At 35.4% G+C, this 25,632-nt stretch overlaps 1 protein-coding gene across 2 annotated transcripts in view; it reads right to left on the reverse strand.

Annotated features, from left to right (window-relative positions):
- Window positions 1–25,632, reverse strand: part of LOC150103091 (uncharacterized) — an 86,201-nt gene that overhangs the window by 22,414 nt on the left and 38,155 nt on the right. The window contains exons 2-3 of one of the 2 annotated variants that reach the window (XM_090398577.1): window positions 23,871–23,913; window positions 5,376–5,471 (exon numbers count right to left, since the gene is read on the reverse strand). In XM_090398577.1, coding sequence (XP_090254703.1) covers window positions 5,376–5,471; window positions 23,871–23,882 — 108 coding nt within the window. In that variant the 5' untranslated portion in view covers window positions 23,883–23,913. The remainder of the gene's footprint in view (window positions 1–5,375; window positions 5,472–23,870; window positions 23,914–25,632) is intronic. The other variant, XM_090398576.1, reaches the window with a different exon arrangement.

A 25,632-nucleotide genomic window follows, 5' to 3' on the forward strand; every position in this document is an offset into this window, starting at 1 on the left:
ATTTCACAGGCCTCCTTAAATTTACGTTCATACCATGTGTTTGGTGTGATGTAAACAACAGATGCTTTTCCAGTCAATTCTATGTAAAGTATTCAGGGCATGATCGGAAAGGTCAGCTTTACCATAGCTATTAAATTTAACGTGCCATTTATGTTCCTTTTTTCTGATGATTAATTGTGCATCCTGTTTCCACAATATTACAGGTGCAATGAGTGCGGTATACTTTAGGGTGCACCAGCAGAGGAAGTGGCTTTAAGGTTGCATTTCTGTACTGTTCTTTTTATTTTATCTGATATCCCTTTAATGTATAGAATGGTTACAGTTTTATTGTAATCTAGTTTATTTTTGTTTTTAAGTGAGGTCTTATTTAACTACCTAGGATGTATGATCAGATATGAAAATGAAAAAGATATAAACGTAAAAATTGCAAAATATTTAAAAATAGCAGGTGTAATTAATCATCATCATCATCAAATTTCTGCCATGTACTCTCAAGGGGTGTACAGGATATGATAGTACTACATGAAAAAAATTACATCATTACTAACTTCCGATCTACAAGTTTCCTCTAAATCAGTCTGTTACTTGTCAAGACTCCAACATTATCAGATCTTATATGTCTATTGTCTAAGGCACTGCTCCCCAAACTTCTGGATGTCAGGACCCCCTTTACAAATATTAAAATATTTCGCATCCCCCACCCAACCTGGAAAAAAAAATCGTAATAGAGAGATATATTATTATTCGCGCAACCGAAAGATAAAAGCATAGCTGACAATTGGCTTGAAATGCTAACTCTCTTCAACCGAATTCCATATGTGAAACTGCCATAACATTCATTATATATATATATATATATATATATATATATATATATTACTTAATTTTAATACGTTCAGTTGAATTTTATTGCTGCCTTGGGAAATCGAACTCGCATCTAATTAATAACAATAATTTTTAGTTAGATACTGTTGGCCCATGCAACATATGGTTTTGTTTCAGTCTATACAGCATAGTTTCTGTATGAGGGAGACATGTGATTCATTAATTAGTGTGTTTTTATCCCAGTTGTCTCTAATTGCACTATTTGTTGAGAAATACATTACACAGACTCCTCATACCTTATTCACTGGCATAATAAAAGTACTTGTTTTTATTGCCTCTGCAGTATAGTGGCTGTTAGGGAGGGCGTGTTGTTTACCACTGCAAGCGAGTTACTATCTCCCCACATGAACTTGTATAAGCTCTTTTTCATGTGTGTGAAGTATATGTGAAACTTCTATTGGTAACAGAAAACTAGCTCGGATGACAGTGATAATATAAAACGAGTTTTGAGATGTATATTAAGTCAATATCAACAGTCCCCGATCACGAACGTGTAATGAAAGGGACAGGAAGATTTGGAGCTTCCCTGGAGAGCACTCGAAGTAAATACAATTAACCACTGCTTTGAAATGAAGCATATCAATAAGCAATATTTACTAATATTCATTTAAGCACAGAAATACGCAAGAAGCAAAGTTTGTGAGTCAACACCAATGTGTGAATTTTTCCATTAAAATATAAAAAATAACAAAAAAGAAATAATAAGAGTTAAATACGTTTCTCTTAAAATAAAAAAAATCTACTTAGTCTTAAAACATTTTAAATTTGGATTCATTATTTCACGGCCCCCAAGGGGTCGCACACACAGTTTGGGAAGCGCTGGTCTAAGGCACTTTGTACCGTATAAATCCTCCTATATCTTGGCCTTCCTCTGGGTAGTTTTGCTACCAACCTGGCAGAGAACACTTGTTTTGCTAATCTATCTTCGCCCATTAAGTGACCATACCACCTGAGTGTGGTATGGTCACTTACATAACACATTCCTGGATGCTGACAATGTCAAGTTCTTTCCTAATATCCTCGTTTTTGATTTGATATTGCCATTGATGCCATCTGTTCACACCTCTAATCTTTCTCAGGACTCTCATATCTGTGGTCTCTAGTCTTTGGTCAAGTATTTTACTTCTGACCCAGCACTCAGATCCATAAGTTAAAACTGGTTTGAACACTGTCTTGTATACAGCTAATTTAGTGTTCCGACTAATTTCTCTCTTATTCCATATGAATTTATTCAATTGACTTCCCACTATACCAGCTTTAATGATTCTGTAGTCTATTTCTATATTTAATTTACCATCTTCACTAAAAATCGTGCATAAGCAGCTGAAATATTTTACTTGTTCCACAGGTTCTCCATTCACAACACAGTTGACATTTTCAACGATTCTGCCTATTTTCATTGTCTTTGTCTTTTTATTGCTGACCTTCATTCCGTATCTATTACAACAGCTATTCAATTTATTCAGAGAATCTTGCAGACTTGTAGCGGATTTATTTAGATGTATAACATCATCCGCATAAAGCAAAGAGCTGACATTAACATCTCCAATTCTGATATCATGTTTAATACCACTTTCCTTCATAATGTGATCCATATAGATAATGAATAACAGAAGTGATAATGTACATCCTTGTCTCACACCAGATTTAACATTAAAATCTTTCTGTACTTCCTTCAATTCTAACTGCTGACTTACAACTCAAATAAAGACTAAGTATTGCTTGATATAATGCCCCATTGACACCATATAACTGTAGCGTATTGAATAGCTTCTCTCTTAGCACCTTATCATATGCCTTTTCCAGATCGACAAAACTTAAATACAGATCTCTGTTATATTCCCATGCTTTCTCGACTATTTGTCGTAAAGTGAAGATCTGATCCTGACACACTCTTCTTGGCCTGAATCCAGCTTGTTCTTCACCCAGCTTTTCTTCCACAATTCTTTTCAACTGTTTCTCAAGTATGCTTGCATAGATCTTGCCAGGAACACGCAGTAGGAAAATGCCTCTGTAATTCTCACATTCAGTTTTATTTCCCTTTTTATATATGGGTACTATGAGAGCTCTACTCCGATCATCAGGAATTCGTCCCCCTGTCCAGGCTTTCTGAAATATGCAGTGCAGCCACTGTAAGACTCATACCACCATACTTCAGCATTTCTGGTCGAATATCATCTACTCCTGCTGCCTTTCCACATTTCAAGCCTCTGCTAGCTTTTTCTACTTCAAGTATGAATATGTATTCCTGACTGCATGCCTGGTCAGTGTTTTCTAACACTGTGCTGTCATCACTGCTTGTTTCATTTAGCAGTTTTTCAAAGTAATTACTCCATACTTCAAGGATATCTTTTTCTCTGCTGGCCCACCCTGGAGTAGTGTATTCACTGCACCTGTAATGTCCTATATAGGGGAAACAGGAAACATAATCAGAAAAAATAAACATAAATGGCACATTAAATTTAATAACTATGGCAAAACTGACCTTTCTGATCACGCACCGAATACTTTACATAGAATTGACTGGAAAAGCATCTGTTATTTCATCATACCAAAACGTGATATGAACATAAATTTAAGGAGGCCTGTGAAATTCTTATCAACAACCCTAATCTTAATAATAATGATAGTCTAAAAATCCCAAGAATATGGAAGGCACATATTCTACCCACATAACCTTTCTCCCTAAGAGTTAATTATAAATACGACTATAGGTAATCCAGGATCTTAAATCAATATAACAATTCTCATGTTAAATTACGACATCACTTTTGCTGTAATAAAACTATCTATGCAAAAAATTTTTTCTCTGATGTTGTCATAAACAGAATATAGCTTTGATGTAACTATTGATGAAATCATTCTCTTTAGCATATTATGTGAAATGTAATATAGCTTGTCTCTGTATATACATGTCTATACTCCAGATGATGACCTTAATATGAAGATCAAAAATGCCAGGAAATTAAAATAATTATTTCTAGCATGCTTGTAGTCTCCATAATTTGTCTGAAATGAATCCTGATCACCCGTGTAATAACACTAAAAGAAAAGGTTAGAATTGACAACATATTTACGTAACCTTTACAATAGAAATTGTGAAATATAACAAGGATCAATATTTAAGTTTTGTAGATCTGGAACAAGCCTATTACAAGCTGCCAATAGAAAAGTTGTTCAGAGCACTATAGTTACATAGGATAAATGGAACATTTATCTCATGTTAGTCTTTCAAAGTTGTAAGTCAGTAGTTAGAAATGAAGTAGTAAAGGAAAATGGTTTGTTGTAAAATCAGAAGTGAGAAAAGAGTAATGTAAAAATTATAATTTAAAATTATAAGGTTTTTTAAAAATTGTTTTCTTTTACATAGAATTCTTATTACTAGTTACAGTTTCATAACTTCACACAATGAGCACTTATCGCTGATTAGAAATTGATATTTATGTTTAAAGAAAATTTTTTTTAAATAATGGATTAGATTAAACGTACTTACCAGATATCTGATAACAATACTAATTTTAATGACAATTCATTCTAATTCACAATCTGTTCAGTGTACACTATCTGCCACTGGGTGTAAACAGAAAATTTTGAGACCAGAGAATATTGTTTTGGAAGTGTCTAAGACTTCACAGTTGGAATATGTTGATTGTGTTTGTTAAAAAAACTTGCATTACCTATATAATAGGTAATGCAAGTTTTTTTTTAAATAATGATTAATTCCGATTTTTGATGGATTGATACTGTAATTAAATTGACAATAACACAAGGAGGGAGAGATACTCAATAAATGTTCCATAAAAAAGCAAAAGTGGAAAGTCGTTTTTTTTTAATCACAAAAATACCAGATATAAATAAATTATTTTCTCAGAAGCAAGTGGATGAAATAGGCAATATGAAACTGTAAAGTGACAAATACACAAAGATAACCCCACATCTTCTTGATACATTCTATTTATAAAATATTAAGATAAACTATTTTCTCTGGTAAGAAAGTATTAAAATATTTTTTTTGTGTGAAAATTTCCCAACAAGATGCTCTGATTTCAAGATGCCTTGGAGATTTTAATGTTTGTAACTCCAATTGGCTTCCTTTTTCAAATTATACAATTAAAGCAGGGAGAGGTGCCCAGGCATTTATCACCAACAAACTCAAATTCTTTACATGAAACCAGATCACTAAGTTTGCTATAGAGAGCTGTTAGGTAGTGAGAGATGAGTATATAAAGAGTATGCAAAGTCAGTCTTTCACAAACTTTGCAGCAATCAACAAAACTTCCAGAATATCAACTTCTACAATCCTAAATTCTGATATTTTTATTGGCATAAATTTATTACAAGTAGCTCCTTCCATATTCAAGAAAGTAAATTTAATTGGACAAGTTACTTAAAACCAAAATTGCTTTATCCAATATTTATGAAAGGGAAAAAACTGTTCACGGTGTGAATCATAAAATCTTTTCTATAATTCATATCAAATAAATACTTACTTGCACGTAACAAACACCATCAATAGGTTTTAATAATTTTTGTATTGTTTTTATTTCATCTTCACTTGCATTAGTAAAGTCAAAGAATTCCAAGTCCTAAAAAGAAAAATTTTAATTTTGTTATAATTTAAAATATATGATACTTATATATGTGGTACATAAATGTCAGCAGTTCAAAATATAGCTCAAAATTTTTATGTTTAGAAATCTTGTATACGAGTATTGAGGAGGCTTGGATGCAAGTGCTACTTTCCTAACAACAACAACAAAAAAAAACTTCAGTTGTGAAGATTATGGAAGTATCAAGGAAAATTACCATAATACCCTGCTAAAGACTACCCAGTGACACTTTCATTATGGTGCACTTGCCTTGGTAATTCCTGTGCCACCATTACCACATCACTAACACTCATTTAGTAATTCAGTGTCCTTCGTGCAGAATACATGCACACGTTTAACTACTGTGCATATTGTTTGAGGAGAATGAAGACAAGTAAGAACTGCTGCAACTAATCAACAACACTACTTCATTAATACTACCAATGGATCATGGGATAACTTTGGTTAGGCAAGATTGTAGATCTGAGAATCAGGCAAGTCAAGACCCACAGTACAGTCATCTGTATTTTCCGGTGTATAAGACGCACCCAAGAAATTTAATACAATTTTCTGGAAAAAACCTAAACTTTACTTAAACCAAAACAATGCTCACAGGCTACTTTGACTGCATGTGTACGAATCATTTTTGTTGAAATGGCAATGCCATTTTGCCGATTTTCTTGCACCCATTTCAAAACTCGATGAGTCTCCGAACTCCATGAAAGGGCCTATACAATAATAATAATATGCTAAGTAAATAGTTCTTTTGGATAACCTAGAATCATGAAGGAAGTTTGGACACCACACCAAAAGCTTAAGGGGACTATTCGTCTCCAGTTAGTGAAGAAGCTGGTTGTTGATAACCATCGCCTTTGAGATTTAAGTGAATGCATTGAGATAATTCGATACCAGACTTAACTTCTTTTTTTAAGGAACAGGATGTATAAAAGCTTGCTTCATGTTGTTGGATAGATGTTCGATGAATAGGATACCTTGTAAGTGATACTTTATTCAATTTAGTCAGGGACTCTTGCAAACTTGTAGCGGATTTATTTAGAAGTCTAACATTGTCCACATAAAGCAAAGAGCTGACGTTAACATCTCCAATTCTGATATCATGTTTAATACCACTTTCCTTCATAATGTGATCCATATAGATAATGAATAACAGAGGGGATAATGTACATCCTTGTCTCACACCAGATTTAACATTAAGCAATCTTCCTGTACTTCCTTCAATTCTAACTGCCAACTTACAACTCAAATACAGACAAAGTATTACTTGATATAATGCTCCATTGACACCATATAACTGTAGCGTATTGAATAGCTTCTCTCTTGGCACCTTATCATATGCCTTTTCCAGATCGACAAAACAAATACAGATCTTTGTTATATTCCCATGCTTTCTCAACTATTTGTTGTAAAGTGAAGATCTGATCCTGACAGCCTCTATTTCGCCTGAATCCAGCTTGTTCTTCAAGCTTTTCTTCCACAATTCTTCTCAACCGTTTCTCAAGTATACTTGCATAGATCTTGCCGGGAACACTCAGTAGGGAAATACCTCTAATTCTCACATTCAGTTTTATTTCCCTTTTTTATATGGGTACTATTAGAGCTCTACTCCAATCATCAGGAATTCGTCCCTCTGTCCAGGCTTTCTGAACTATGCTGTGCAGCCACTGTAAGACTTTTATACCACCATATTTTAGCATTTCTGGTCAAATATCATCTATTCCTGCTGCCTTTCCACATTTCAACCCTTTGATAGCTTTTTTTACTTCAAGTATGGATATGTATTCCTGATTGTATGCCTATTGAGTGTTTTATACCACTGCACTATCACCGCTTGTTTCATTTAGCAATTTTTCGAAGTAATTCTCCATACTTCAAGGATATCTTTTTCTCCCGTTTTCATGTCACCTTTATCATCTCTTACTCCTTTTACAGCACTCTTTCCTCCATTTCTAAGCTTCTTCAACAACCTCCAGAATATCTTACCACCGTCTTGATATTTATTTTCTATGTTCTTCCAAAGTCCTCCCATGACTTTTGTTTAGCTACTTTTACAGTGTTTTGCTTTCTTACATTTGTCTCTGTATTCTCTAAGAGGACAAGCTGACTTATTTGCCAGGAACTTTTGATATGCTTTCTTCATTTCCTTCACTGCCTCTTTAACTTCCTGTGTCCACCATGGAGTTCTGATTTTTCTATCTTTGCAGACCACCTCACCACATGCCTCTCTGGCTGAATCAATCAGGGTTTTCTTCAAGGCTTGCCACTGAATCTCCAAGGATTGGTTCCTGTTTTCAAACTGTTTCATTTTTTCTTCAATAATCTTTGTGTATTTTAGTCTACAGTTCACATCTGAGAGCTGCTCGGCTTTAATTCGCTTTAAAATTTTCTTACATGTTATTCTTTTCAATATGAGATTCAATTTTATCCTGCTCAAAACTAAACAGTGATTGCTTCCAATTTTAAATCCTCTGTACACTGTGGTGTCCTGCACCAGAGAGAAAACATCACTATCAACAATAACATAGTCAACGAGACTTTTATTATTCCTAGCCTCTTCTCTCCATGTGAATTTGTGCACATTTTTATGTTGGAACATGGTATTAGTAATAACCTGTCCATGTCCTGAGCAGAAATCCAACAGGTATTTGCAATTATTATTGGCTTTGCTCTTTTCTCCAAATTTTCCCAAAATATTTTTGTATGTCTGACAATCATTTCCTACTCTGCTATTTAGATTCCCAACAAGGACCAACTTTTCCTTTTTCATTGTGTCAGTTGCCTTTTCTAAAGCATCAAAAAATTCCTCCACTTCTACCTTAGTAGTAGAACCTTCTGTGGGACCATAGGCACAAATAAGTCTCATTGTCCAGTTCCCCATTCTGATATTTGCCCACATCATTCTACTTGTGACTGCCTGCCATTCAAGAAGATTAGTCTCGTATTTTGTGTTGAATACTATGGCTACTCCTTTTCCTTGATTGTCATTTCCTGAATAAAACATTTTGTATTTATTGTTCAGAAAGTTCTTACCAGTTTGTCTTTTTTGTTTCAGTCACCCCTATTATGTCGATTTGGTACTTATCTAATTCACAGCTAGCTCCATTTCTTTGCCATTCAGGCTTCTTATGTTGATAGTACCGATCTTTAACTTTGGTGATGTTGAGTTGGGGTGTGCTTTCAGATTTGTATAGTATTGCTTTGGCACATTTATTGGAAAAAACCAAGGCTTGGGAGTTTTCAGTGGTGAATAAAGATACTCATTCCAGCAAAGAATAATTTTAGTTATTAGATCAAAGCAAGTGCTTAGACTGGGAAAGTAGAAGCAATAATCAGACCATGAAAGAGGTGCAAAAACCCTGTAACATTACTGTATAGGACATGAGACAAGATTAGCTGGGAGAATGACAATCTGTAGAAAACAAAACATGGCTGGAGTAATGTCAATAGTTATTTTAGGAGATATTAAGATAAAGTCCAGTATTGGAAGAATGAGAAGGATAATCCAGTGTTCTGGTGGGTTAACAATTTGTCTTACAATTATTACTACTACTAACAATCAATTTAGATTCTCTTCCAGCTTGGTCTGAGGTCAGACAAATGGAGAGACAATTGAGTAAGTTGATATCACTAAAGAAGGATATCCAAGTGATTAGACTATATGATCAATTTCAGATACAGAAACAAAGAGGTCAGTATAATCATCAGAATTAGAAGAGCACTAAAGGCAGCAAGTACTTGAAAGCAACAAAATGAGGCAAGGAAATCTTGAGTCAAAGCAGATTATACAAACGACATTCAGGTTTAATAACCTTTGGCATGAGATATCAGAGCTGACAGAAATACATGTTCCACCCTTCTTTCAGATGACATCATGCATTATGTACTGTGGAAAGTTCAGGTGAGCCATAGTTGTACACGATGATAGTTTGGGTTTGGTGATGAACAGGCAGACTGCATTTTGATGTTGAAGTGGTGGTGCACATGATTAATGTTGGAATTAAGTCCCTGGATGTTGGCGAAGTGTTTTTTTTTTTATTTTTATCACGATAACACTAAATTATGAGCTATCATCAGAATGTGATGAATATTTACAGTAGGGGGATATAGGATTTGTAGACAACTGCCATGGGTGGGTGGCTTCAGTGGTGTCCACTTCAAGCTGCTATATTGACCTCCTCCAGGCATTTCTGAACTGATTTCAGTTCCATCTACTACTGGTGGAAGGTCTGCTGAAACTAATGCTATACCCTTGAAGAGAAGAGGTTCTGGCTCCCACATACCCAGCAAGGCTGCCTTCACCACTTACACTCCAGGTGAGAAAGGAAGGAAGAGAAACTAGGAACCCCTCCTCTAGAGATAAGCAGGTTGGTGGCATTTTACCAGTTGAGTCATTTATGGATACTCTTTAATGGGCTATGGGGGTTTTGAATTCCTCCCTAGTTACTGTTTTTAAAACAACCTATGTAAGAGGTTGCACAATCTATAGTAGCATGAGTATTGTGTGTGTGTGGGGGGGGGGTAGTAATATCTTTAGTTGGTAGCTTATATCCACTATCCAAGTATGTGAGACCACCAGACCATTAATTAGCAATATGAAGGAACTACAAAAGCTGCCATGTTTGGTTTTGTACATCATATTAAATGTACTTTAGATTATCTCTCCTCATGGGGGAGAGATAATCAGTTTCCTGATAAGTAGACACAAGAGGTGTTGAAGGTTACTATGACAGCACTACATAATTAAGTTTACATTATTAATCTCCTAACAACAATTTTTCTATAAATTAATCTATTACTTGTGAGCACTCCAATATTGTCATATCTGACATTTCGTGCTTCTAAAGCACTTCTGAACGAATCAATCTACCTAGACCTTGGTCTTTTGGTATCTTTCCAGCCATCTCGACATCAAACACCTGTTTTTGCTAACCTTTCTTCACCCATTCTTAGATTACACGACAGAGTCCCATCTTTATTTTAAATATGATTCTGCCATTGATTCACTCCCTAATCTTTTTTCAGAAGACTCATATCAGTGGTCTCTAATCAAGTGCTTTATTTCTAACCCAGCTCTCAGATCCATAACTTAAAACTGGTTTAAACACCATCTTCTATATTGCTATTTTGTTGTTTTGGCTAATTTCTCGTATTCCATACAACTTTATTCAGCTGGCTACCCACCATACCAGCATTCATTTATTTCCATTCAGAATGCAGATAAATTTATCTATGTTGCCTATTTTTGTAGTTTGTCTTTTTATTGCCGATTTTCATGCCAAATTTGCCACAGCCGTTATTCAAATTTAGTTAATGAATCCTGGAGACTTGCACTAGATGTTTAGGAGTACAACATCATCTGCATAAGGTAAAGAGCTACGTTTGACATCTCCAATTCTAATATCAACTTGATGCCACTTTCTTTCATAATGTGATCAATATAGATGAATAAGATTGGAGATAATGTGCATCCTTGTCTTACGCTGATTTCACACCAAACCATCTTGTATTTTCTTCAATTCTAACTGATGAGTTATAAACTTAAATGTAGACTATTTGTTGCTCTGCACAATGTTCCATTTACTTAGTGTAGCTATCGTGTTTTGAAAATCAGCTTTTCCCTGAGCACCTTGTCATATGCCTTTTCCAGATCTACAAAACTTAAGTACATTACTTGTCATATTCCAATTATTTCTCAAACATTTGTTGTAAAGTGAATATTTGATCTTCACAACTTCTGTTTGGCCTTAACCCAGCTTGTTCTTCTCCAAGTTTCTCTTCCACAATCTTTCTCCACCTCTTTTCAAGTATGCTTGCATAAATCTTACCTGGAACATTTAGTAGAATACCTGTCATTTTCACATTGTTTTATTCCCCCCTCCTTTTTTTTAATAGATGGTACTATGAGAGATATCTACTCAAATCATCGGAAATTAAACTTTCTGAACAGGTCCTCTGAATTATGCAGTGTAGCCTTTGTAAACTTTTGTCTAATATCATCTACTCCAGCTGCCTTTTGCATTTCAATTTTTTGATGGCTTTTTCTACTTGAAGTTTTGATATGTACTCTTTGCATTCCTCTTGAAAATGTTCTAGTACAGTTCTGTCACTGCTTGGTTTGTTTAGCAGTCTTTCAAAAGTTAATTATTACTCTAGACATCCTTATCTTCATTGATTCCTTTTACAGTACTCTTTGCTCCATTTCTAAGTTTCTTCAATAGCCTTCAGAACATTTTCAACCTTCCTGATATTTACTTTCTATATTCTTACCAAAGTCATCCCATGACTTGTTTAGCTACTTTTACACATACTATAGCACTTCCATTTTTTTCTCTATACTCTTTTAAACTATCTGCCAACTTATTTGCTAAGAACTGATTTAAGAAGGATAATAACCTTTCTATCTTTACTTGTCCATGTTTAGCATCCAAGTAACCATTTGAGCTATTTTACCAACTTTTGCCATATGCCCTCGGATTTTCAAATGTCCATCATTCCCAAATTCCTATCCTCAAGTTCCTGCAATCTAGTACCATCAATATGATACAACATACGTAATCTTTTCATTCTAAAGTACATTACCTTATATTTTTCAACATTAAATTCAGAATACACTGTACTTTGCTCAACTATTACCCTTCCCTGGTTTGCAGTGTCAGCAAAGAACCGGATACTTGCCACCCCCCACCCCCCCCCAGCCAAAAATAATTCCTTATAATTAATATACAAATTTGGCCCTAGTATAATGTATATTATACTATTTGCCGACCTGGTTGGCCGAGGCTTAGAGTATCTGCTCTCCACCCAAAAGGCTGCGGGTTCGAATCCAGGAGTGGGCATGGATGTTTGCAATTGTCTGTGAAAGTACTAGTGATGGTAGATGGCGTTGGTGTTAGATGAAGGTTGGTGGAGTAGCAATACAAAAAGTTGTAGAGTAGATGCCTTCCCTCAATGAGTCTTTGGACTCCCTGGAGGTGTGATGTAATAATAATAATATTGTACTATTAACTACCTTTCCACATTTGGAATTGTTAATTGATTGTTCTACCTCTAGTACTGAAATATACTATGCCAATTTCTCTCCATATGCTATCACAATTCTGTTGTTACTGGCCATTTCATTCAATTTATTTGCGAATTTAGGCTTAGGTGCTAGTTCAAGTGCATGTTAAGGCTTAATGGTTTCAATATTTTATATCATGGAGGTATAAGCTGGAATATAATGGGATTCTAATAACACAAAAAAGTAAATAAGATAAATATGTGAAAGATATCAGACTATAAGATGACAGTAATGTTTCCCATTTTTTTTCTGGTGGACAGGAGGAAGGGGGGGGGGGGGATATGATAGAGACCTACAAGTTGGTAAGGCGTTATAGGATCAATGCTTGAGAAGTTCTAGAGAAAATAGTGGGAGATCGGGGGGGGTCTCATCCCTGGAAACTGTATAAAGAGGGTGCGAGACGCAGGTTTTTTTTCATGCAGAGTTGTAAATGATTTAGAATGCCTTACCTGAGAGTGTGGTCTCTGCAAAGAGTGAATGTGTTCAAGGAGCAGTATGATGAGCTGTGTGTGTGAGAGAGAGAGAGAGAGATAAAAGGACCTCCCAGATGAGTCTTTGACTCCATGAGGTCTTGGGGTAATAATAATTCTCATATTGTATCCAAGATGATGTCTAAAAAAAATTTTTTGGGGGGGGGGGGGGGTTCAAAGCACCAGATGGCTTTAGTACTGAGGAGAGGGCAGGGAAAATCCTTTCTTGGTTACAAACCCAAAAATGACAGGAAAACTGATAGATTTAAGGATGATCTTATCAATGTTTTAATTACGGTGGTTTATGCACTCAACATAAGTAGATCTCATGAAGAAAGAGAGGAGTTCTATAAAAGTTACTGTTTTTGACTGCCTGCAAAGGATCTGTTCATTTCATCCTAGGAAACTTAAGAAGTGAGAAAGAGTATGACAGTCAGCCAGAGTTTGATCTATGGGAACATAATACCAGTGGCAAAGATTAGTTGCTGTTAATATTTGCTTCTAGGACCACCCCACAACATATCTATACTTGGAGACATGAAACAGTGACAGGTCAAGGCACTAAATGATTACTCTCATACTGCAGTGGTAGAAGACTAGCATCTCTGATGTGCACACCTGTCTAGGAGCAGACTGTGACACTCTGCCAGCAAGATACTCGAAAACCTCCAAAGTCAGTCCCATCCCACAGGATGAGTGACTGACTGACTAGAGTGCACGAAAGAAATAAACAATGTCAAATACCTTTGGAGATTGTGATGAGTAGAACATACATGAAATACTCTGGGTGGAAGTGAAAAGCATGCACAGGATAAAGCTAGAACCAATTAGGCAACCATAAGACACACAGATCTCAGTCAATATGGGATTTGGTCAAGTAATGTACAGAGAAAGAAAGCATGGGGACTGAAAAATGAGATTATTAAGAATAACATCAGGCTGGACAAGGAAAAAGTATCCTATCTTCGCATTTCTTAACAAAAGAAATGTGAAGATAGGATAATGGAAGGAGATCAAAAATATATAGAATGTACTTTCAGGAACTGCACAGGGTGAAGAAAGGGGAAAAAACAGGATCTTGAAGACTGCTTTCCAAGAGAATCTCGAGTAAAAACCAATTCCATTTAGGTATGAGGCTAAAGCAATTAAACTTAATAACAATAAGATGTTGTAGGAATAAGAATGTTTCACAGATTGATTGTAAAGATATGGGAAACAGAAGTATTGCACAGAGGCTGGAAGAGATCAGTATTCATGATGCTACACAAGGGGGAATATAAAGAACAGCAACAACTAAAGAACTTTGTTTATGAGCAACACACAGAAGTTTTGTTTTATGCATTAATACGATATCACAAATGTTAATTTATTTTCTGTTTAAAAGCCAGATATTTCGAGCTGAAAATTACAGGCTCCATGTATAGCAATACATGGCTAATACTGCACTGTTCTGTCTTCTACTTTGTATTCAACTGCTTGATGCACTGAAATTATATGGTTGAAACACATGGCTTTTAAATAAACATAATTTAAGGCATAACTATCACTAAAAGAACTGAATATTTGAATGCAACATTTTATCCAACAGTAATTGAGGCACTGTGAAGGATAAACATAACAAGGTAAACAAAGAAATTTGAATAAGAAATATACTATGCCAATTTCTCTCCATATGCTATCACAATTCTGTTGTTGCTGGCCATTTCATTCAATTTATTTGCGAATTTAGGCTTAGGTGCTAGTTCAAGTGCATGTTAAGGTTTAATGGTTTCAATATTTTATATCATGGAGGTATAAGCTGGAATATAATGGGATTCTAATAACACAAAAAAGTAAATAAAATAAATACTTGAAAGATATCAGACTATATGAACAGAACACTAAGGAAGCATTCAAATGTGGACTACTCTCTAGGCACAGTCAAAGGTGGCTATATTTTTGTTGATTAAAATGCCAAATTAGTCTCCGAAATGTTTAGTTACATTCATATTATCTTCTGTAAAGAAGATAAATTTCCAGTGTAACTGTAACTTGAATTTTAGTATTTTTAGAGTAATAGTTCTTCTCTAACTGCATGTAAGTGGTCAAGCACATGATCAGCATTCACTTTGTCCATATTGGTTCATAGCTATAAAATTTGGGCACTGTTCTGTTTCAATGCAGATCTGCCAAACAATGCACTTCATATACTCCAGGTATGATATGATAATGGATGAACTGTACCTTTTGGAGAATAAATAAGGGAAGCTAGTTTTAATATTGCTTATAGATACATAGTTTAACAGCCTGTTTAATTTTTTATAACTGTAATCATTGGTCAAATTAAAAAAGTATTTAATTCTTTTTGCAGTAAAAAGTATCAGAGCAAATGGCTACAGCTCTATGTGCTAAGGTTTTTATTATGCCATATATCTGCACAGGAATGGTGATGTGAATTAATTAATGTTTAGCTATCAATATGAATGGACTTTCTATATACAGTATAAGAGCTATACTGAAGTCTGGTAACTCTGTAAAGAATAAACTATTTTCAATTTCTAAAGTAAATTTTATTCTAGAGTTTTTGTCATTTAAGTGTATTAAAAAACAGATTCAATGTTAATGCAGCCATTGGGAAAATATTGGAGGAGTTTAGCTCTTTTTTTTCTTTTTTCTGGACTATTTCAGGTATTTTTTTCTGTGAAAAAATATCTGAAACAGGCAGATTTTGATGACAACTTTATTATGCCATATAGAAAATCCTGATTGCACCACTAAATACAGGCAGCAATATTAGGAGGAACATTTTTTAAAAAAAATTAGTTTCCTTAAGCACAATATTTGTACACAGAAATAATGACCAGTTAACTTATGTATTATAGACAGTCTTGCAGATCTGCAGTGAAAAGGAGAGAACAAAATTATATAATTATGAACAAACATAGATGAAGTGGATTAGCAAACCACACACTTCACACATGTAGCTGAAAATAGAAAGACTGCTATCCTAAAAAAAAAAAAAAAAAAAAAATCATGGGAATATGACTAGGATCTGTACTTAATTGTACATGTTGAAAGTTTTTTTCACTTGGTTATACTATAAATTAAAAATGCCAAGAAATTATATTTTTTGTTTAATCATTTATAGTATAACCAAGCGAAAAAAATTTCAATGTCTATAACTAATCCAGAGAATTTTTAGTAATAAGGTGTGAGTGACACCTTTTGGCTACTTGTATATGGAAATATGACTTTTGCATTACTTCAACTTTGCTATCCCTTCTGGGCCTAGCTCCCACTGATGAGATCTTAATTAAAGTCTAAACTTGTCTAGATATGTGCTTTGCATTATAGGATACAAAGGGGCAAGTGATGTGAAGTCAGTTTCTATGTACAAGTAGCCCAGTTGTGAAGTTACTTCATGCACAAACGTGGTTTGCTTACACTTGAATCAAGGATTAAACCAAGAATATAATTTCTTGGCATCTTTGTAGATCTGGATAAGGTCTATGACAAGTTGCTTTTCAAAACATGATAATTACACAAGGTAAATGGAACATTGTGCAGAGCAGCAATCTCATTTAAGTTATAAGTTAGCAGTTAGGATTGAAGGAAATACAGGAAGATGATAGATGTAAAACCAGGAGTAAGACAAGAATACACATTATCTCCACTCTTATTCATCACCTATACGGATTACATTATGAAATAAAGTGGCATCATCAAGATATTAGAATTGGAGATATCACACTTAGTTCCTTTTTTTATACAGATGTTATACTCCTAAACACATCTAGTGCACATCTCCAGGATTCACTAATTACATTGAATAACAGCCGTAACAAATTTGACATGAAAATCGGCAATAAAAATATCACAACTATGAAAATAGGCAACGTTCTGAATGGAGAGGCTATAGAACAAGTAAAATATTTTAGTTATTTAGATTTTTAGTGAGGGTGGCAAATTAAATTTGAAAATAAACAGAATAAGCAAAGCTGATATGGTGGGGAGCAATTGAATTAATTTTTATGGAATAAGTTTGATGTTTGGGTTAATTTCTCTCTAACAGAATATAAGACATTGTTCAAACCAGTTTTAAGTTATGAATGCGAGAGTTGTTAGAAATAAAGCACTTTATCAAAAACTAGAGACCAGAGATATGAGTTTCTGATAAAGATTACCAGAGTGAACAGATGGCATCAATGGTTGAATTCGTATGTGAGCAGAGCTGATTTAAGATAGTACAGCCACTTAAATATAATGGGTGAAAGGTTAGCAAAACAGGTGTGATGACAAGAAAGACAGAAGACCAAGGTGTAGGTGGATTGATTCAGTCTTAAGTGCCTTATAAGAATGAACTGTTAGAAATGACAATATTTTTAGTTCTCATAAGTAACAGACTAATCTGTAGGAAAATTGTTGATATGAGATTAATAATAATGTAAAGTTAATCATACAGTGCTGTATGATTATAATCATAATATATCATAATAGCCTGATATATTTTTTAAGCTTTAAGCATAATATTTTTTAAGCCAGTAGTAGATTCAAGTGATCTAATTTGCTGGTATTTGCCGGAAATCAAATAAGAAAAACTAGTGTGCTAGTTGAACGAATTATATGGAATAGAAGAAAACTAAAATACTAAAATGGGAGTGTGCAGAACTTATAAACAATACAATAGAGATACATCTGAAAACAAGAGAAATGAACAAGCAAAGGAATAATACAGAGAATTTTTCAATACAGAATAATGATGATAAAATGCCATTTTAAAAAATCCTCAAATATAGTTCTCCCATATTAAGAAAATAAGAGCTGTGAGACCAATAAAGACAGGAAAGGTACTCATGTGAGGTCGACATTCATACAGAAATACTACAAGCCCCAGAGGAAAGTGGAATACAACAGTTAAGAAAACTAGTGGCATTTATGAAAGCACATGTTCCTGATTAACTCAAGAATCTTATCTTTATAAATATTTAAAAAAGACTAAATGCAAATGTAACTTAGTCATCTATGAAAGCAGGTGACAAAGGTTGTCCTAGTTGAAAATCTAAACTACCAAGTATGAAATTAAAATCAAAGCTAATAATAATGATAAATACATGGTTCTCTGTTCAGGGTGCAGACCAGCCATTATTAACACCATTCTTCAACAAAGATTTGTACATATTCACATGAAGAGAAGACAAGAAATAAAAAGTTGTGTGCTATTGATGAAAGCAATATCTTCACATGAATTCAAGATACAAGAGTATACATGGGATATGAAATATGAAGTTATCACCATTTAGTTTTAGGCCAAATACAAATATCATATTGAAAAGAAAAATATGCAAGAAAATTTTAAAAAGAATTAAAGTATAACACTTTTTAGAGGTGAATGTGGAACAACTACAGAAATATAAAGGGTGGAAGCTGGAAAGTTCTGATAAACACTAGAATAAAAATTATATTAAAGCAACTGATATAACAACAAGAAAGAACATATCAATAGCAGAGTTATGAAGGCAACTTATGTTCTTATATTCTCGTATGTTCTTTCTTGTGGTTATCTAAGTTGCTTTAATATCATTTTTATTCTAGGTGTTTATCATCACTTACCTGACCCCCCCCTTGTATTATTTAAGGGAAATAAATATATAAAAAATAAAAAAACACATTGGAAAAGAACCAAACTTTTGAGTCTCAGCAACAAACAGAAGGCATTAACTGATTGAACTAGAGATGAAAGCAGTGAGATTTTTTGCAAGGATAAATCTTCATGTGCTTGAGAGAGAGAGAGCACAATGTAAGATGTATAATCAAATTCCTAATATGTATCATAATATGAACAATCCAGAAGAGAACAGGTGTCATGGATCCAAATGAGAAAAAAAAAAAAAAAATATGCATAGGTCAAACAGGACAGGCTGGGCTTAAGCTATGTGAAGACCAAAATAAATAAATAAATATATATATACAGGGTGTTCGGGATAAATTTGACATATTTATAATTAATTATATTTTTCCGTAAGTTACATGTATTAACACACACTTCTCTTCATTTAAAAGTTTGGACCCTTCTTCATTCATATACAAGATGTCAGAAAGGATGGATAGCTGGAACCCACCTGAATCATGGAAGAGAATAACTTGTATCATGATGATTCGTGCCCGCCATCAAAATAAGGATATTACGACTGCTGCCCAATGCTCCCTGAATACAGTAAAAACAATCAGGCATGAACTAGAGACTTGCAATGGTGACTACGAGGATGTAGCAAGAAGAAAGATCCCTAGCAGACGATCTGATTGCGTTCGTACAGCAGAATTCCTCGCAAATCTGCAGGAACAGGTGTTGAAGAACCCTGGCATTGGAATTCGGGCTTTGTTCGTGGAGTTGCTAACTGTAGTCAAGCCCTGGATAACAAGGGTAGCCAATGGTAGGCCGTATGTATGGCAGCAGGATTCGGCCCCTTGCCACACCTCTGGGAAAAGTCAAAAATGGTTGTCTGAAAATTTCTACAACTTCACCAGTCCAAATGTTTGGCCTCCAAACTCCCCAGACCTTAACCCCATGGATTATTTTGTATGGGGCACAGTTGAAAAAGACACCAATCGCACTTCCAGTAATACAAAAGCCCAGTTAATGGATAAAATTAAAACAGTTTTTGCGGCCCTTCCCAGGGAGACTGTAGCATCAGCTTGTTCGAGGTTCCGAAGCAGAATTGATTATTGTGATTGATTCTAATGGTGGTTATTTTGAGTAAATCTTGTTGATAGTATTGTAATTAACTCTGCCTGTAATGTTTTTTGTCAATTCGTTAAATTTAATAGATACAAAGAAGATTTTCTTTTTCCTTACGAAACTGTCAAATTTATCCCGAACACCCTGTATATATATATATATATATATATATATATAGATAGATCCATAGTTGCTATAGGAGATAAGGGCAGCCTATGAGAAAGATTTATGAGACAAATATTGTCTGTCACAAACAGCCTCCATGATGGCTGTTCTTGAGAAGAAATACTCTGCTTCCTCTGGTTAAGTTTAATCACTATCAGCTGACAGCCTATACCATGTTCTTACGATCTCTGACAACACTAAACTTTCCAATGGGCAATCTTCTAAATGTACTATACAAGCATGGTTGGGTCAGACCTTTTTGACAGCCATAGTGGCAGTTCATTATGGCATAACAGGTAATGAGAAGGCAGACCAAAACAGAGAACAAGAATGCCTTCCCAGAAAGGGACAGGTTGACCGAGGCATGTTCAGTACAATTGATTATATTAGCACTAAGTTCCTTGTGCACAAATTTTCTCATAAAATTTCTGAGGAAAAAAAGAAGCTCACGAATATTGCTTTTGCTATAATTAGTTGATCATGTTGTAGGTTTAATGGAGTACTGACCAAACTAAGGATTAAAAACTAAATTTAATGCTTCCAATATTTTTCAGTCAGAAATTTCTTCAAGAAGTACAACTAACACTTGTAACACAAAGACAACACAATACTCAAAATACATGGCTACAACTCTAAACTACTATCTAGGTGGTGCACCCTCTATGGGCATTTTGTGGCCTAGGAGATAAATTATGATCTCTGATGATTAATGTTTCCCAAATTTTAGAATTTTTTTGCAACCATATCTGTTTAAATTTGGTTGATTTCTGAGTGCAACTGTAGATTCCAAAAAAAGTCTTTAAATTTACTGTGATGGAGCATCATGGTTTCTTCCAGAAGATGCTGAGTGGTATCCAATATATGGCCTGCAAGAACAGATTAATCCGCAATCACAACAATGGTCAAAGTTTTGTTTATCTCAATGGATGGTGGCTGATCTACCTGTCTGTCGAAAGTATGCCATCTTGCAAGAACAGGGTATTTTATATATGCCAGGTGCTGAGAGAGGAAGGAGCTAATCTTTAGTAGAAAGGAAAGGCAGCAAGCTTCTGGTGAGGCTTAAAAGCTATTATGTAGAGTTGTACTTTAAGGACCTGGCTATTTTTGTTTTTCTGATGTACCCTTATCATAATGGGATGGTAATGGCATTTCTGAAATCTTTTTGAAGGGATAGCTAGGACTTGAGGGGGGGGGGGGTTTACCAAATTATGTAAGTACTATAGGCATTGGTGTTGTATATATGTGAGTTCTGTTGCGAGGTTCCACTGGAACAGAGGTTGGAGGCTCTATTGGTTAGTTTTAATGATGCCATATTGTTGAGAAGGGTGGTGGTTAGAAAGTTTGAATGCATCTGCCTGTGTGAGTGGGTTTTCTACATACACTATCCGATCAAAAGTATCCAGACACTGCTCTGAAATTCATAAACTGACGTCTAGATATCACTACGACCTTATTTATGGGTATAAAAGGAGGCACGGAGCTGTGTGTTGTTCAGTAGTAAGAAGTACGAGCAGAATGGGTAGGTCAAGGGAGCTCAGCGACTTCGAACATGGACTAGTTATTGATTTCCACATCTGTAAGAATTCTGTCAGAGACATTTCAAACCTCCTCAAGTTGCCCAAGTCAAACAGTTGGTGACATGATTGTGAAGTGGAAATGTGAAGGCACAACCACAACAAAACCATGGTCAGGCAGGCCACGTTTAATGACAGGGACCGTCGAGCATTGAAGAAGGTGGTTTGCGGAAATCACAAACATTGAGTTAAACAATCACCTGGGAGTTCCGCAGTGCTACTAACTGTCCAGCCAGCACCATGACTGTGCATCGAGAGTTAAGAGGAATGGGGTTCTATGGTCGGGCAGCTGACTATAAACCAAAAATTTCTCCTGTGAATGCTAAGCGCTGCCTGTAGTGGCATAAAGAGCGATGCCACTGAGCAATTGGAAACGTGTGATTTGGAGTGATGAATCACATTTTACAATGTGGCAGGATCTGGGCGTGGCAAATTCCTGGAGAATGATTCCTACAAACATGTGTAGAGTGCCAACAGTGAAATTTGGAGGAGTGGTGTTTAGCGTGGGAGAGTTTTTCATGGAATGGATTTGACCCTCTTGTAACACTACACGGAAATCTAAATGCGGAAGGGTACAAGGACATTTTGATCCACTGCGTACTGTCTATGGTAGAAGATCAATTCGGTGATGACTATTGTCTGTATGAGCATGACAATGCTACCTGCCATAAAGCAAGGTCTGTGAGGGAACGGTTTGTGGACAATAACGTTCCAGAAATGAACTGGCTGCCCAGAGACCTGACTTGAATCCCATAGAACACCTTTGGGATGAATTAGAATGGTGACTTCACTCCAGACCCCAACGACCCATATCACGAACTGCTCTGGCTATAGCTCTTCAGAAAGAACGGGCTGCCATTCCTCCAGAGACGTTCCAACACCTGATAGGAAGTCTCCCCAGCAGAGTTAGAGCTGTCATAGAAACAAAGGTTGGACCCATCCTGTATTAATGTCCATTACTGGAAAGTGTGTCACAAGTCTGATTGCAGTTTCGAGTAGGTATTTGGATACTTTTGATCAGATAGTGTACAACGAAGAAGAGATTACGATTCATAAAGCATGTCACTAAGGTGTTTAAGGAAGAGTATACTGTTATTTTCCTGTTCCATCCTAAACTGAATTTCTGGTAGACTACTGAGGTGAAAGAGAAAGCAGTCTAATGTGTCTGGCCATTGAGGCCAGACAGAGGACACATCTATATATCTTAGCCAGATAGGTTTGGGGGGGGGGGGGAGAGTTCCCTCTATCCTGTTTGTAAATTTTGTTCCTCCAAGAAAAATTAGAAATGATGGCAGAGGATAAGAGACCAATTTTTCGTTATGATATCACTTGACAATCAAACATCCATGCCCACGGCAGGATTCGAACCTGCAGCCTCTTGACTGGAGAGCGGACACGCTAACCACTCGGCCAGCCAGGCTGGCATGACACTTTACACATAACACATTATCCATATGTTCAGGCTTAAGTGCTTAGGCAACATCATGTTGGAGATTTAATGGAGTATTGACAGTGCTAAGAAATGTTTAAAAGCTAATTTTAATGCTTCAAGTAATCAAAGTTTTAAATGAGTAGTTTATACGTGTGTGTGTAGGAGGGATAGTAAAAATCCACAAACCCAATTCACCCCTAAAACATTGAGGAATTTTTACTATCTCTCCCACACACACACACTATTAGCATCTATTATGTTTTAGAGGTCAATTGGTTTTGAGGATTTTTACTATCCCCCCCTCCACACACACTCTGCTCATTTAAAACCTTGATTACTTGAAGCATTAAAATTAGTTTTTAAACATTTCTCAGCACTTAAGCCTTAACATATGGATAATGTGTTATGTGTAAAGTGTCATGCCAGCCTGGCTGGCCGAGTGGTTAGTGTGTCCGCTCTCCAGTAAAGAGGCCGTAGGTTCGAATCTTGCCGTGGGCATGGATGTTTGTGATTGTCTGTGAAAATACTAGTGGTGGTGTTTGGCGTTGGTGTAGATGGTGGTTCGGTGTAGTTAGTGGAAACAGAAAGCTGTAGAGTAGGTGCCTTCCCCCAATGAGTCTTTGGACTCCCTGGAGGTGTCATGTAATAATAATAATAATAATTAGCTGATGTCAGAATGGCTATACACCATCCAAGCACATTTGGTAATTGTACTTCATGAATGAGGATCACGCAACTGATTATGCAATATCGCTGGATAAAAAAAGTAGTTTCCAAGAAGATGAAGTCTAACTTGACACACAATGAGCCTTTGTGTCAAAATCATGAACTGTAATATACTTTTTTAAATGCAAGAAATGGTTAAGAGTGCTTGGACAGACATGCATCCCAGGCAATAATGAATGTGAATGCATGCATATGATAATCTAACTCAAATGGTTACCATTCAACAGCATACTCACTTTGTCAAACATATGTGCAGTTGCATGATCCTACAAAAAATACCTGCAAGTAAAACTGAAGTGTTATGCTTTAAAGAGTTCATTTGTTTATGTTAATAAAGATTTTTCTAACACAAAGTATTTGTCAGCCACTAGGAGTTAAGCCATGAGTTACCACTAGGGGAGAACAAAAAACAGCATATGAAAACCCATTTCAAACTTCTGCTAACAAGACTGGTAAATCCACCAGCAATAGGTCAGAAATTCTGCTACCTAGTTTAAAGATAACATGCCAAGAGGCTATCCTTGGCTTACATTCTTCAGGCATCAAATTAAGCAACTCTGCTTATACCTAGTGACTCAAGTACTTTGTGTAAGTATTACAGATTTTTAACTGTAAGCATCATTTCAACCTTGTTCCAGCAAATACTCAAAATTAAAGATTTAACTACAAATATAATAAAGAAAAGCAAAAACACCTCTGAAATCAAACAACTGTTCACTGACTGACAAAGCAAATGCTGTACTGTCAAATGGTAAACATGTCATCAAGGAATGTCCCAATAAACATCAAGACAGCCACTCGCCAGGAAGAAATAATCAGGGCATACATAATCCATTGAGTTAACCTACTGTAAGACTGGAATTGAGTATGTAGGATCAGTAGGCAATACTGGACAAGTCATGTATTAAAACAATTGCAATATTTTATGATATGCAATCTACTTCCAAAAGTATTTTCTTTAATGTACTGAGAGAAATCAAATGAAATCAATTGTTATATATGAATTTAATGACTTGTTATTTGAAGGTTTGCATTAAAACAAAACTCTTTTTAAGGTTGCAGCCACACAGGTATTCAAAATTAAAGAGGATAAACCATTACTAAATATTATGTCCACTGAGGTAAGTAAAGGCAAGGGAATATTGCTTCTTTAAAAAAAAAACAGAGTATGTCCAAAAACAAGTTTCTGAATAAAAAGGTTTGTTTTGTTGGAAGTTTTTTTCACTTGGTTATATTATAAAATTAAAGAGATCAAGAAATTATATTCTTGGTTTAATCCTTTGTTCAAGTGTAAGCAAACAAAGTTTACACCTGAAGGATCTTCAGGACTGGGCAATACATATATAGAAGCTAATGGACTTCACATCACTTGCCTTAGTATCCCATAATGCAAAGCACATATCCTTTCAGACATATATAATGCTATAAACCAGTCTGGGTAGTGACCGTTACCATAATGCATAGCATTATACATGTCTGAAAGGATATGTGCTTTGCATTATGGGATACTAAGGCAAGTGATGTGAAGTCATTAGCCTCAATATAGTGGTCCAGTCCTGAAGATACTTCAGACTCAAACTTTGCTTACACTTGGATAAAGGATTAAGCAAGAACATAATTCCTTGGCATCTTTAATTTATAAAAATGCTAGTTTGCATGGCCAGGTAGATAGTCTTAATCTCACTGTATGAATGTATGTATAATCTGAATGACTTAGGTAGAAGATGAATTTCATTAACTCGTGTCATACCACTATTCTGTTTACTGGAAGAGTGAAGCTTGAAAAATACCATCTTCAGATTATCTAACTCTTAAACCACCGACAGTACTAATGTATGGCAGGTCCACAACCCTTTCATTTGCAAGATTCACATAAAAATTCACATACTGGATCATACCGTATAGGGAGATATTGAGGTTAACTGAAAAATCATGCAACTCATTATCAGTGATTCTCATAATAAAATTTTAATAATTTATTATCATAATGGACACCAG

This window comes from Typopeltis vanoorti, chromosome 9, assembly GCF_054136105.1.
Source record: "Typopeltis vanoorti isolate ZY-2024b chromosome 9, IOZ_Tvanoo_1.0, whole genome shotgun sequence".
Lineage (NCBI taxonomy): Eukaryota > Metazoa > Arthropoda > Arachnida > Uropygi > Thelyphonidae > Typopeltis > Typopeltis vanoorti.